Genomic DNA, 13,969 nt, shown 5'->3' on the forward strand with positions numbered 1-13,969 from the left:
TCTAGTAGTCTTGATGAATTCCATTCAACATCGAGACGTGTTCTTCCAGGAGCTTTCATTACAAAACAAAATAATGATAATATATGTAAGTTGACAGATACAAGCCGACAATATGTTGTTCAAATTTGTCTATTAACAAAGAAATACACTGTCATAAAGTAAAAGAGATCAAATATTACCAGCAAATAAATATTCCATATTTCGGCTCCTCAATATCATTTTTGCCGCAGGAAAATTGCAGTTTCCTGTTGCTACTGTGTACGTAGGCCTGACAGATTGAACATGTAAGCCCTCAGGCCAGACCTGGCCGCCCGTGCCGGTACTGATCAGGGTTAATTACCGATGGCTTCCTTTGATAATCCCATGCATCATCCGATGTACGTCATCCACTGATTGGTTTCAAATAAACATGGTGGTCTTGTCACTAGAGCGGTTGACTTGGAACCTAACGGTTTGGGGTTAAAATTCCTTGCAAGCTCAATGTTTTCCTTGCAAGTCACCATATGCCCAGAAGTGGCAACGATTTCCTCAGTCAACGGAGGTATACACGTGAAAACGAGTTCTTAGTAAATGTTCTATCGGATGGGACCTGTATTTGAGAAGATCCTCACCTCGAGTACATTAAAGAACCCACCACATGTATCGATGGGTATCATACCGGTCCTTCCCGGTACGAGTGGATCACATCTGCCACTTTATCAAAAACTTGTGATATCCCTTATTACTTGAATGATTATGATATAGATATGATACTAGGTTTTATTCGACATTAGGTCTTATTCAACACACTTATTTTATTGTTGTTACTCTCTCTTTATGTAGTTTGCCATACAATGTACCACGTGCAATCGTCGTGCAATAAAGTTCTTATTCTGTCAGTCTGGTCGTACTCCGCTTGTACTTACTGTACAGACTTGGCATCGCATGAAGGCGTTTTACCGGTAAAGTTATGCGAACAAAACGACAACTACAAAGTTATTTGGACAAAACTTTGATTTCTGTAGTTGGTATGATTTCTGTAGTGCGAGAATAATCGCTTCTAGACTGCACAAGACTGCACATAGAGCTTCAAAGCCATTAGTCGCACGAATGATCCAAGCTGATGATTTAGAAAGATCCTGGCGTTGTGAGTAAGGAACAGACATGAAAGGATTTACAGGCGCAGCGTCAGGCTTGATTTGCATGCACGACATGACAGGTAATAACATACTGATATTTGATGGAGCGACAACTCTACGCAGTCCGTCTGACCAGGGTTGTTGTTTGCCTGATGATGTAACACACAGTAAGTAAAAGCCGCAGAAGTCCAGACTTGCAAGTGTTTCTTCTTTATCATTCATTAAAACATGTTTACCAACTTTCTACTTCCTTTGAAACACCTACTAGTATTTGAAATTAAAAAGATTTTGGCAGGTTCCAGACAAAAACGGTCTGAATAGTTGTGCTCGAGGTATCCCCCCCACACACACACACGTAGTACACACACACCTACACACCTACACAGGACCTCCGATTTACATCCCATCAGACAGGACATCTCTAAAGCCCCGGTCACTGGAATTTAGTGTGCCTTTTTACGGATATACCCTGCTAGAGGTTCGCTTCCGGATGAAAAAACTAACGATAATACTGACTAGCTATCCCAGTTAGAAGCAGAAAACATATTACATCATATATGTAAGTGGCGGGGTGTTTCACACTGTCTATATATCACAGTTAACAGCATGCTAAATAAGAAATGCGGTTGAGGACCCTTGTACATGTGTTTAGTACTAATGAGCAGGGTTGTTGATTCCATGTCAACTCCTTGTATCCAATTCATCATCAAACACTCCTTTGAAGAAGCTTGTGTAATGTAATTGGCGCAGTGACGAGGATCATGGCGTGGGTTACAGGCAGAATAACAGCTCTGGTGGCCCATGCAGTGGGCAGTGTTGCAAATTAGCGCAACTTCCGTCGTTAGAGTTTTTATGACGTAGTTTGTGGAACGTCAATTGCTCCGAGGTGTTTACGGTGACTTAACATCTGTCAAGCTACATGATAAACCACCGAGTGAGCACCGTGAACAGGAGGGGCAAGCGTGTAATTAACGTTATTGTGATAAGGTCAAATTTGCAATGAAACTCATACTATTGAAATCATATCATTCTACAAGTATGCAGTGTTGCCGATCATAAATGAAGAGCCTTTTCAGTAACCAATTGTCACGGCTTTATGACTTTATGGAGGATTATTCTAGTTACAAGCAGTGTCACTTGATGTATTATTATTATGTACTCCATATTTCTTCAGATGACATACCTATTATTAAATTCGAAATTTCCAACTTAATCACTTGTTTTGGACCTGGCAACAGCTTCATCACTCAGTAATAATCTGATATACTCGTAGGTTCTGAGTACCATCCAAATTACATACGGTATCGGTCCAAAGAGATGAAGCATGTAACGTTAGGCGGCTCCAACACGGCTCACAGTTTTCAGGAAAGCACATTGCGTCACCCCCAGGCCTACTCTTATCAAATGGTGAGTTGGATTCTTTGACGTGCAGAGGCTTAACACCCGAGGCTCCGCTTCCAGGTGACTGATGACGCCTTAAGAAGAACGCATCCAATCCGTAACAGGAGTTCGGAGACCTCATATCTCTGTCAGATATCTAGAGCTATGATACAATTCTAGATTTAACCTGTCATCATGCAAATAGGGTTGTGAATAGCATAAGCTATTTTAATTGTTGGCTTCTGTGTCCAAATAACATACATTATGTATGTGGCAAAATTCCATTTTAACATCGTATCATAATGTGCTACTAGATGAGACTAGATGAATTACTTTATTTCTGTGCTTAATTTTAACTTGAACTTGCTTCGTTTGGGATTTTTATTTGATTGATTGTTAATGAACTCTTTGTAATCTGTCGTACCACCAGAACCACCAAGATTCAATCAAACAGAAGGTGCCTAAGCAGGGACTATCGGAAGATCACTGACTGTATCAGGAGCTGTCCTTTGTCTCGACTTACCTTCAAAGGCAATAGCTTATTTACCAGGACTATCATATTTGAAAATTTTGTAATTATAAGTGTTTAGCTATTTCTAATTTGTTTATTTTTCTAAATCAATAATTTACATGACCCCACCCCTTTCACTGGACCTCTGGCCAACAGTGCCATCCTGTATAAATAAAGCATTCAAATCAAATCAAACCAAATCATGTGACGATCGTTCTGAAGCCGTGCACGTCGCTGGCACAACCCCCACAAGTAGCCTAATACGGTGCCTACCGAGACCGTATAATCATCTTAAAACGTCAACTTCTGAAGGTACTAGAGGATGAGGCATTTCCCGTTTAACTAGACGCCAGGCTAGAAGATTTACCTCACGGTACCAAACATCCCATAACTACAAGCTGCCATTGCCGTCTATGTGACCATTGACAGAGGGGCAAGATGAGTTTCGCAAATGACACGGTTTATCTGCAAGATGGACTTTCACATTTCCCGAACAACAGTTCGTTGGAGAATCTTTTGCTTGCATTTGATCTCGATGAGCTGATGAAGGCCTTCCTGGACCTTGTCGGTGACAACGAAACAGAAGCGGACGCTACTAGAAACCTGTTCAGCCATGCTGGGCCCGGAGGCCCGACGAACTCTTTAGACGGGTCCGAGATAGCGATCGGAGTGCTGTACAGCCTGATCATGCTGGTGTGTGGAGTAGGGAACTTCCTGCTCCTGCTGGCGTTCCTTCTCTACAAGGAGACCCGTACCACCACCAACATGCTCATCGGCAATCTGGCGCTGTCAGACCTGCTAGTCTCCCTGCTGTGCCTGCCGTACAATATGGATTACCATGTTGTACACAAGGGCGCGTGGCGCCACAGCACGGCACTCTGTGCCGTCGTCAACTACTTCACATCCGTCTCTCACTACGTCTCCACGCACGCACTGCTCGCCATCGGTATCGACAGGTGGGTGACAGGATTATTATTCAAATGTTATAAGTAACTGTCAGGTCTGACGTTAAACTCCACAACCAACAGATCCTCTGGGCTAGTATCACATTTTGCTAGATTTGTAACATCAAGTTCAATCTATCGACGTGTACTTGATTTGTATTGACTTTCTTTTCCATTCATATGGAAGAATTATTTGTATCCGTCGTATATGTTGTTATTTTGGCGTATTCACCACTGTTTTTACGCTATGCTGTTCTGTGTACAATGTATGTAAATCGTAACAACAGAAAAAAATCAAATGATAAAAAGACACACACGTTCGTTGCTATGTTTACTGATGTAGCAAAGGAAATTATTCCGGATCACGCAAGCACTTAGCGTCTCATTAAAATGACATCTAATGATGACAAATATCTGTTACCTTAATGACTTCCGCATTAAGAATTTAAAATTAAGACACTTCAAGTTTTCTAGGCTCTTTCCGGGACTTAACGTAATGATTCAACAAATATCTCGGTGAGGAAAAGTCTTACAACGATTTGCGGGATCCACAATTAGAGTCTCTAAACGAGTCTTCTGGGCAAACTTCCCAGTCTGCGAACAATTTTTTCACAGCTGAGGTCGAACTGTTATGCACCATCCATGGAAGGGCACATGAAAACGTTGCAAATGTTTAAATATTTGTGAAACTGAGAAAAATCCGCTTAACGTTACATGTAATCACCTTCCTTCGATAAAGGCTTAACGTCCCAATCTAATGTGCAATTTGAGTCCACACACTTGTTGGTTGACCAGCAATCTTACGTACCGTCATCATTAACATCAGATGAGGGTTCCTGATCCCACTGGGATATGTTACAACAAGTGCTGAACTGTCGTTCGTCTCATATGGACAGGCTGTTTTCGCCAAAGTTTGGTGGGCCAGTGAAGATAAATGGTGTTGGTGAACGAAAATAAATGACACCGTAGCTGTTGTTGAAACGTCGTCAATAAAGAGCTGTCACGAAGTCCTTCCGTTCGATACATTTAGCTCACTTCGTGTTTGTTGAGGGAGAAAGAAACTGGGAAAACATGCAGATAAAAGCGGCTACATTTACACGGCAGCTCTAATTTGCGGAGCGTGTACGTATGCAGCATCCGTTTGACGTACATGCACATTAATAACTCTCAAGTGAACGCATTTAGAGTAAAACTGCTATCTTGGTTGATAACGCACCTTTTGGAAAACCAATTGAAGTGTGGAGTATCAAGGTGACCCATTGGAGTAATGCACGCTGTCCTTACATATGTTAAAAATTCTACCGGGCTGTTATCATTTAAAGCAGAACTTTTAACATTTCATCATTGCGTACTGAATCATCATATTCATTGCCCCATACCGCCTAGCAGTTAGATATAGATTTTGGAATACGTTAAATCCTATAAAAGAGTGAAAACAAAAGTTTAAAACACGGATGTTGATCAGGCACAGATCGAGCAATGTTCTATATATTCTGCACTGTGGACAACGACTGGTGAATGAACAGTTGTATGGAACTTGTAACTAGCTAGGTGTTTTCCAACTCTTTTTTCACACTTCAAGTCTCGGCAGAATGACATGAACTAGACTGTTAGATATAATAAAGATATAGACCGCTGGTGGATGAGATTTATGATAATGCTCGGCCTATTTACTTACAGCTATTAAGACAAACGGCTCCAAGCTCCAATCTATAGCTAGTAAGCGTACAATATAATTTGTGTTGATCCATATATCATTTGCTATTCACTATATTTGACTTAACAATATGGTGTACGCACACCCCAGTAATAATAGTAATTGAAGACATGTGTTTATATCTTATAAATGCCGATGAACATCGTAAGTGGTAGAATTATGTTCTCATCACAGCTTAATTTCCGTTTGTCGTCACAAATAACGGCCTTTTTTTTAAAATTAGTGCTCAGGCAAGTTGGGGGAAAACCCCACATCATTTGCTCTCAAGGTTAAATGGAACTGTATATCATAATTTTGTGGCAATGCATTGCCAAAGTAAGGCATTCTGCTATGTGTATAGGCTATAGCTCATCAGCTTAACTTATCCCTGTTTCCATGCACAACGTCACGTAACGTGCCGACGTCGTAATTGCTAGAACATTTGGGCAATTCCTTGGCACACGGCCACAACTTGTGCGTGCCCTTCTTTCTATACCGGATGTGAGATGACTGGGAGTAATTTCATCCACGTTGGAGCCTTCTCATTACCACCTCTGCCACTTTCAACACCTTCCCGGTGGACAAAATAAGTTGGAAGATAATATACGCGGCAGCAAATTTCTCCTTATCAGTTTGAACTTGTGGCACAACATATACAGCGGCGTCATCCTGGGGTCAGACAGATTCATGAACATGTCCCTGGCTATTTGCAACTTTGATCTTTTCATACAAAGCACTCACTATTACCGCCAAGATTTCCTCAGAGACTGGCGAATCTAATGCAACGTTTCTTGTTGCTTTCGGAAGGAAAATGTACTCCAAACTCTGTCTTGAACCTTTCCTGTCCATTGATTTGACTCGCTAGAGCTGCCGGAAATTGATTTCAGGACGACAGTAGATTACAGTAATTCCTGTGGTAAAGTACCAGAATTCTAGTGAGGAGAAACGTGTGTAGGATGCTAGTAATCGTAACTTTTTTGGTTAGATCTGAAAATGCACCTGATCCCAATCAACAATGGTACCATGCAGCTCAATCCTTTTACGGTTACAGTTGGCCTATATTCTACTACTGCCAAACAAACAGCCTTCCTGATGCTTACAAATGTTTACTCATACGTCATGATAAGGAAAGTCTCAACTTTCACATTTTTCTCATTCCAGACATAGTTAATTTCATTTTACTTGCAATTTACCCTTGATCTCCTGAAGAATGATGTCGGACGTCTATGGCAATTTTTGTGCCGAGATCTGGTCCTACATCACCCTGTCTCTTACGCTACAGAGTCTTGAAGTTTCATCCTGATAGATACATGTATTTGGATCTTAACCCTGTTCAGACAGGGGAAGGCCTTTGATGCCCGAGCCAACTTTCATCTCAGATAACGTCTGGTCATAATTCTATATTAGGGAGTTAATATGTTTGTGTTGTCACGCCATTTTTCAAAATTCAGTAATGACATAAAAGACATAAATGACGTCAAAATGATTGTATATCTTATGATAAAACCAAAGTTGTTATGATTTCATTTTACTAAACTATCCTCTGAAAATTTGGTGGTCATACGATACGTAATTTAGGAGTCGCAGGGGGCGGGCTGTGTGTGAACTGAAAGTAATTCAATTGTGCGTTTTCTGATGGGTGATTGATATCTAGTTTTTATTTTATTCAGGTACCTCGTCGTTCAAAATGCAAGGACGAGTCGCTTTAACTCCGGTTGGAGCTCTGTCGTCATATGGGTGATGGCCCTCGTCTTGGCTCTGCCTGGCGCCATCTTCTCTCGCACTGTCCCATATCAACACCGGGACTCGGTGTTCTGCGGGGTGCTGTGGCCTGTCTCCCTACAGCACGTGTACAAAGGCTTCCACGTCTTCCTAGTGGTCGGTGAGTTCGCCGTTCCCGCAGTCATCATGAGCGTAGTCTACTCCTTCGTGGTCTGTAAGGTGTGGCGGCGGCAGCTGCCGGGGCAGCACAACGCGTCTCACGCGCGCGTCCAGTCACGCTCCCGCCGGAAGTCCGTCCGGTTATTCGCTCTTTTCATCATGTTTGTTCTCTGCTGGACTCCTTATCACATATACTCTATCCTCAGAGACTTTTACATCGGCGTCTTGGCGAAAATATCCACGAGTTTAAATCTTTTCTACATGGTCCAAGCTATCGCCATGAGTAACAGTTTGATGAACACCCTTGTCTATGTGGTCTTTAATGACAATATCACCCGTTATATCAAAACGTCACCAAGAGATCTATACCTTTCACTGCGAAACAAGTCCATGTATAGAAACAATCAGCTCAGTAGACGTGAGGTACGCCAGCGGATTGACTATCCAACAAGTATAACACCTAGAACTGCAGACAACACGCTCGTAGTGAACAACAGAGAACACATGCGTTCAACTAGAGGTTCACACGATAGCGTTAGTCGTATGGAGATGGTATCATATGTATAAATTAATTTATTTATTCGCTCAAGACCATGGCATACGCATTGTATATATACTAGTACATGTTTATATGTAATACATATATATGTTGGATGTATTTAGTATGTCGATGCATTCGCTTTTATCAAAAGTTGAATTGTAATTAATTGAATTTGTGATCATGATAAAGTATTTACAGACTTCGTGACTGGCAATTAAATCCCACGTAATTTTTTCCACAATATTCCAGGGTGTGCGTACTCATAGATAAGCGTGTGGTGATTTGAGACTAGTTCTTCACCACAAATTCAGCAGTGTCGTCTAGCTGTGCACTTTGAGAAAATAAATCGTTTTCTTCATATAAAGGATCAGCCTAATCTTTTACAAGGAATTTATTGAAACGTGAAGTGTGATAGTTCTAAATCTCTGTAGATGTGCGATGAATATACAACTTGCCGATGCAGCACGTACGTATTATTGCAACGACATCAGCATAATTATAGTTCTGCACATTGATTAATTGTACGTATGTTTTTTTACAAACAGATGAACATGTTTGCTCACATCGTGTTGCACGAAATCAGGAGAAATAGTACACAAACAACATAACATTCACAAGAAAAAAATTCAAAGAAGAACAAAGGAAATTTACTTCATCAGCTTTGGCTTGTCTTATTGTACTCAGTTGAAAAATTGTGAACTTCAGCTTGCTGTTGCAAAATATATTGATTCTATACTCAAATTTTGTTTTAAACCAGTATTTTGGTAACTGCGAACTAGATTGCCCAGAAAACTTGACCTTTAGAAATTGTGATTGGGCAACGGATAAAAGGTGATTAATAGTCTATAGCGGCCCCCGTCCTGGTTCAATGAAGATTATTTCAAACGATGTAGAATTTTTCGTATGAACTTCAACACGTATACATATAACACACTTTTAAGATAGACATCCCTTGTGTAGCTTCATAAGTAATCGACTGGGATGTACAGGTTTATACGTTTTAACTGCTCACCAGTAAAGTATGGTCAGTAGAATGAATGCCCCTGAGAGTGACCCTTTTACAAATACACGTTGTGCACATTAACATACAGAGCACAGCATGTCTACTTTATCCTCGGGAAGTACGCCATGAGGCAGAGATAGCCTTGCACGTAGTCCTTCCAGCGTGTGGCAATTATCTCAGGATTACAGGTGCTAGCCCTCTACATCCGGAATGCTACATGCGTGTCGAGTCTTTAACAAGCTAGATTGATTGATTTGCAAACTTGGGTAACGCCCACAAGGAAGCTGTCATCTGTGTTTCCGCGTGTTTGTGTCTGTAATTTTCCGTGATTCTTTCCAATGCAACCCTTGATCCTATTGGATATTGGAACGAACATTGAAAAGAAATTAAAAATTCGACACTTCATGATGCTCGAGATGCCATGTCCAGGTATGTAGTTAAGCCCCAACCTTCTACCAATATATCATTCTGGTCCGGAAATTGGACCTCACTGAGCCCCTGTGATCAAAAGATGCTCGAATAGAGGTTAAAGGAGAGGATCATTTTAACTCCTTCTAACATGCATGACGAAAGTCTGCACAGACTTCTCATTCTCATGAACGGTTCGCCCAATTCCATTATCTTGCCACAGTAGAAAGATAATCTTAACATGGTTTGCACAGGTATATATAAGTAGAGAAAAAATGGCCAAAAACCTCTTCGGAGAGAACGTTTTTAATTGGATTGGGGCTTTATGTTCTTCCACGCTGTAATTTTTGGTTATCTTCAACAGTAAAATCTATTGATAAATGAATGCATATAATTAAAAACTAGAGACAGCATACAAATTGCTCAGAGATAGGCCTGTGGAAGCAGTCATTGGAAGCCTCGCCGAGTGTTTACCTTGACCTACTCGACGTTTTAGCATGCTGCCAGTAAAACCACTGCTGCAGCTAACTACGGTACAGTGCAGTACTACCGCAGTGTCGGCTATAAGTAACACCTTATGAGCTAGCACATTGTATAGGTTTGGCTATGTCCAAGAAAAAAGACAATTGTATATGGTCCCTCCGTTAGGTGAAGTCAAGCGATAGAGTGTCAGTTGGAGTGCCAAAATTAGGATGCATATTTAAAGTTGCCTTATGGGTCAGTGCCCATGTCCAGTTTAAAAACTTCTAAATATAGATTGATCTCCAAGCTGGGCTGCTGTGATCAGGTAGTCTATTAGCCATGGCTCTTCTTTAGAATACATAACATTGCCCAACATCAAAGTTTGTAAGTGTGTTGTCTTTTTTTAAACCAAGTGACGGATCTGTACAGGAAGGGATGCCACGGCCTGTTAAAATGCTTAGGTCACAATTGGAAAGAGGGGAAATTGCCCTCATTAATGGTACTTGTGGATCGTGGTAGAAGAAAGAAAGCCGTAACGCGTTTTTTTTCTGATCTCTCTCTCTCTATACATATATATTTGCTAGCTCATGATCTAAAAAAAGTCTGAAAGAAGCTACCGTATGACTAGTCCTCATCATGTAGGCACTAGGAGATTATGATTGATGAAGAAGCACTCTCTGATCCATTCAAGATATCAATGGCAAAGAAAGGTGCCCGAAGAAACTAGTTACAAAACTTTCTCACGCCCTGATGACGGTGTCCAGGGACATTTAACTTAGTGTCAGGGATACAAGAACACAGGGCCTCTCAATGCCGTGCTCCAGACACTGCGCCGCCCGAGGGACAGGGATGTATAATAACGCTTCCTGAAATTCCAAAGAACATTTATCAATCCGGTCAGGTCCGATCCGGTCGGGCTCTGAGAAAGAATTGCTTACAATTTCTGCGATGGGAAGCTGCTCTGCCTCTTCAGACAGGAAAGGGCAATCTCCAATGATATTAACAGGAGATTGTGATTTGTCTGGCTCCCTCTCTTCGTAAACGCATTATGGCGATGATGATACACGGGTGCAGAGGCCCATGAGCCCTGCAGAGGCTAGAGCCAAAAAGTTCAAAACCCTAGATCATCGCCATGCATATTACTGAACGAATCTGTCTGTCAGAATCAATTGAAATATGTGTCACAGGGAGATGCAATGTCGGCATGGGAAGCTCTGACTTTGAATTTGAGGGACGTATATAGACGCTGTGAAAACTCACCCAGTGCTTTATATTTGACAGAAAAAAAAACATCAGCTAAAATTTCATTTACATAAGAGGCATCCCAATATCTACGAAAACAGGGCCAGTGTCGTTAGAAAAAAGACCATTATTGCACGGCAATTGTACACGGTATTCAGGACAAATATTGAGCATAATACAAAAAAGAGGTATAGAATAAAACTTTGCAAACTAATTACTAAATAATACGGGCTAGGAAGAATTTTCAATACAGCATTACAATCGAGTACGGCTAGTCACGAGTTTTAGTAGTTTCTCCCATAACAAATTTTAAAACAGAAATGACTACTACGTGAAGGAACAGGCTAAACTGCATCCGCCTATGCAAGCAAGCAATGAACACTAAAAGCATCCCAAACACTTTATCAAAGCAGTCCTGAGAGACATCTGGATCATCCATGCGCGCGGTTTTAACAACGCATGCAAGCTGAAATCTATTTATGCTACTAAGACACACACGTAAACGACTGAAGGTAAAATTATTGCACAGACCGCATCCATACGTTTGCACGCATTCTAGGCCGCTGTTTTAAAATAAAAAGAAAAACAAGCACAACGGCATTTTATCTGCAGCTGGTTGCAACGTTTGCCTCAGCTAGTAAATCTATAAACTGGTACATTGTCGACGTCATAGTATTTTGAGATACTCTGAACAAAACTGCCATTTCTTCAAGATTTTTTCACCAAAGTTCTTTCCGTGGGTAGAATTATTCATAATGGAAAGCTGTTTCTGAAAATGTGTCAGACTATACCATGAAAGACTGGTGCCCAGATTTCATTTTAGGTAAGCCAGCATGTCACAAATATACATACAGATGATAATGTATATCGTGTCGTCTCAAACCTTCAACAATATATTCCACCGGCGGCAGACTTCGCTTTTATGTCTAAGGGCTAAGGTGTCGCATCAAATGTTGACATCATTTTGGTAAGCTCAAAGTCATTTTCAAGATATCTATTTTCGGCGTTGTAGTTTGAGCTCGGGCGTTAACTTCTCTGCTACCATATCTAAATTGCCGCAGGATACAAACGCTTTGTCTGTATGCTTAATGGAGGAGGTGCTCTTTGATGTACTTGTAAATGAAGTTTATTTTCCAGGCATTTCAACTCTGATTTTGGTTAGATAACTTGGTATAAAGATAGCGTGGGAATGAATGATCGTGTCAATGAAGTCATAAAACTTATTATACTTTCCGAAGATTTGAAATCTCTTGCTTTTATATTCACTTTACATAGAAAAAAATATCTGTGGAATAACAATATTGTGTCCGCCACACAGATGATGATTGTGTTAGAGCACAATTGCAGCATCCTTTCTCCTTCTAATCTATTTCGGAATGTAATTCAATCTCGTGGTACAGCCGGCGACGGTCAGACCCAGGTTAACGAGGACCGGTGGGACAGAAATATGAGCCCACCATGATTGGATCTGCGACATTTGACCAATCATGAACAAGAGTGCAATCTCACATGATTTGTTCGTGATGCTGCGAACAGTCTACATATCTTGTCTATTCCAAAAGGTCCGCACATTAGATAACCTAATTATTAAAAGAAATGAAGGTCTGTAGAAGATGGGACGTGAGATACGTCCACCGTTCAACGGAAAAATAATTACTTTTTTTGTTTCCAAGCGTTAAGATGTTTACAACAATACTGGCCAACCAAAACTATGATATTATGTAAAAGTGTATAGTATTTGGAGATTCCTTTGATTTCGGAACTAATGTTGTATGGTTTAGTGGTATTATGCAAATATCCATCCAGACCTTAAGTTCTACTGACCACAACTATCACGAAATACAAGCAAACTGACACGCCCCGAAACGAAACTTGTGTCTCTATGGAGATATCAATTATAAGTGTTTCTACGAAAAGACAAATCAATTGTTTGAAGGGACATTTCCACATACTTAAATGGTGGCAAGTCTGTGTGTTTGCGGTTGAAAAGTGCGTTCGTAACTAATCTAATAGGCAGTGTATTTCAAGTCGTAAAACGATATTTTACGCCATGCTCGCCACGCCATCAGCCGTGGTCCGCGATACGTAATCCCACCCGGGCCAGCTAATTAGTCCGCAATGACGACATCCGCCTTTCTAATAGCTTTTTATGCGTCATTAACGCGACGTTATGAGTGTGATAATTAGCCTTCTTCGCAGACTCTTGAGGCGGTGACGTTATTTTTTTTTGGGGGGGGGAGCGACGCGAGTTACAAATATGCTGCGGAGGGACGGTTTCGCTGTAAGTCCCTCGGCGGCAAAACAGCTTCGCGGCATACGAGTAACTCACGTCGCTCCCCGAAAAAAAATTAACGCCGCCGCCTCAGAAGTTTGCGAAGGAGGCTAATGATCATCACTTAGATCAATCACTGTGTTCAGTCATAATGTGTGAGCAACATTACTGTCAATATGGCCATCAAAGACAATCGGCTATCACAAGATCCTTTGAAGACGAAGCTAATGGCCTCGGACAGCTATGATTTGATTTGACATAATGAGTCATTATGGAACATCATGCAAATGTACGGACTACCCAACAAAGTCATTTCAGCCATCAAACACATATATGCTGACTCCAAATGCTGTGTAAGGACAGATGATGGGTTCAGCGGGTGGTTTGAGGTAGTGACTGGGGTCCGCCAGGGATGTGTGCTGTCTCCAATTCTGTTTGCCCTTGCCATAGATTGGGTGCTGCAACAGTCAACTAAGGATAAAGGAATACCATGGCTGCAAGGACAAAGACT

General features: G+C 41.2%; 1 protein-coding gene across 1 annotated transcript; it reads left to right on the top strand.

Annotated features, from left to right (window-relative positions):
- The first annotated feature begins 3,344 nt into the window (after nt 1-3,344).
- Nucleotides 3,345-11,474, top strand: LOC109469638 (prokineticin receptor 2-like). Its single transcript, XM_019768173.1, has 4 exons — nt 3,345-3,965; nt 7,320-8,050; nt 10,358-10,456; nt 11,413-11,474. Exons 1-4 carry the CDS (start codon nt 3,448-3,450, stop codon nt 11,472-11,474), a joined length of 1,410 nt encoding a protein of 469 aa, XP_019623732.1. The 5' UTR covers nt 3,345-3,447.
- The last annotated feature ends 2,495 nt before the right edge of the window (nt 11,475-13,969 follow it).

The sequence above is a fragment of the Branchiostoma belcheri genome, unplaced genomic scaffold (assembly GCF_001625305.1).
Source record: "Branchiostoma belcheri isolate BF01 breed outbred unplaced genomic scaffold, Haploidv18h27 scaffold21, whole genome shotgun sequence".
Taxonomy (NCBI): domain Eukaryota; kingdom Metazoa; phylum Chordata; class Leptocardii; order Amphioxiformes; family Branchiostomatidae; genus Branchiostoma; species Branchiostoma belcheri.

Coding starts and splice junctions, on each gene's coding strand:
- LOC109469638 (XM_019768173.1), top strand. CDS start 3,448: ATGAGTTTCGCAAATGACACGGTTTATCTGCAAGATGGACTTTCACAT. Junction 3,966..7,319: donor CTCGCCATCGGTATCGACAG/GTGGGTGACAGG, acceptor TATTTTATTCAG/GTACCTCGTCGTTCAAAATG. Junction 8,051..10,357: donor ACACATGCGTTCAACTAGAG/GTTCACACGATA, acceptor TTTTAAACCAAG/TGACGGATCTGTACAGGAAG.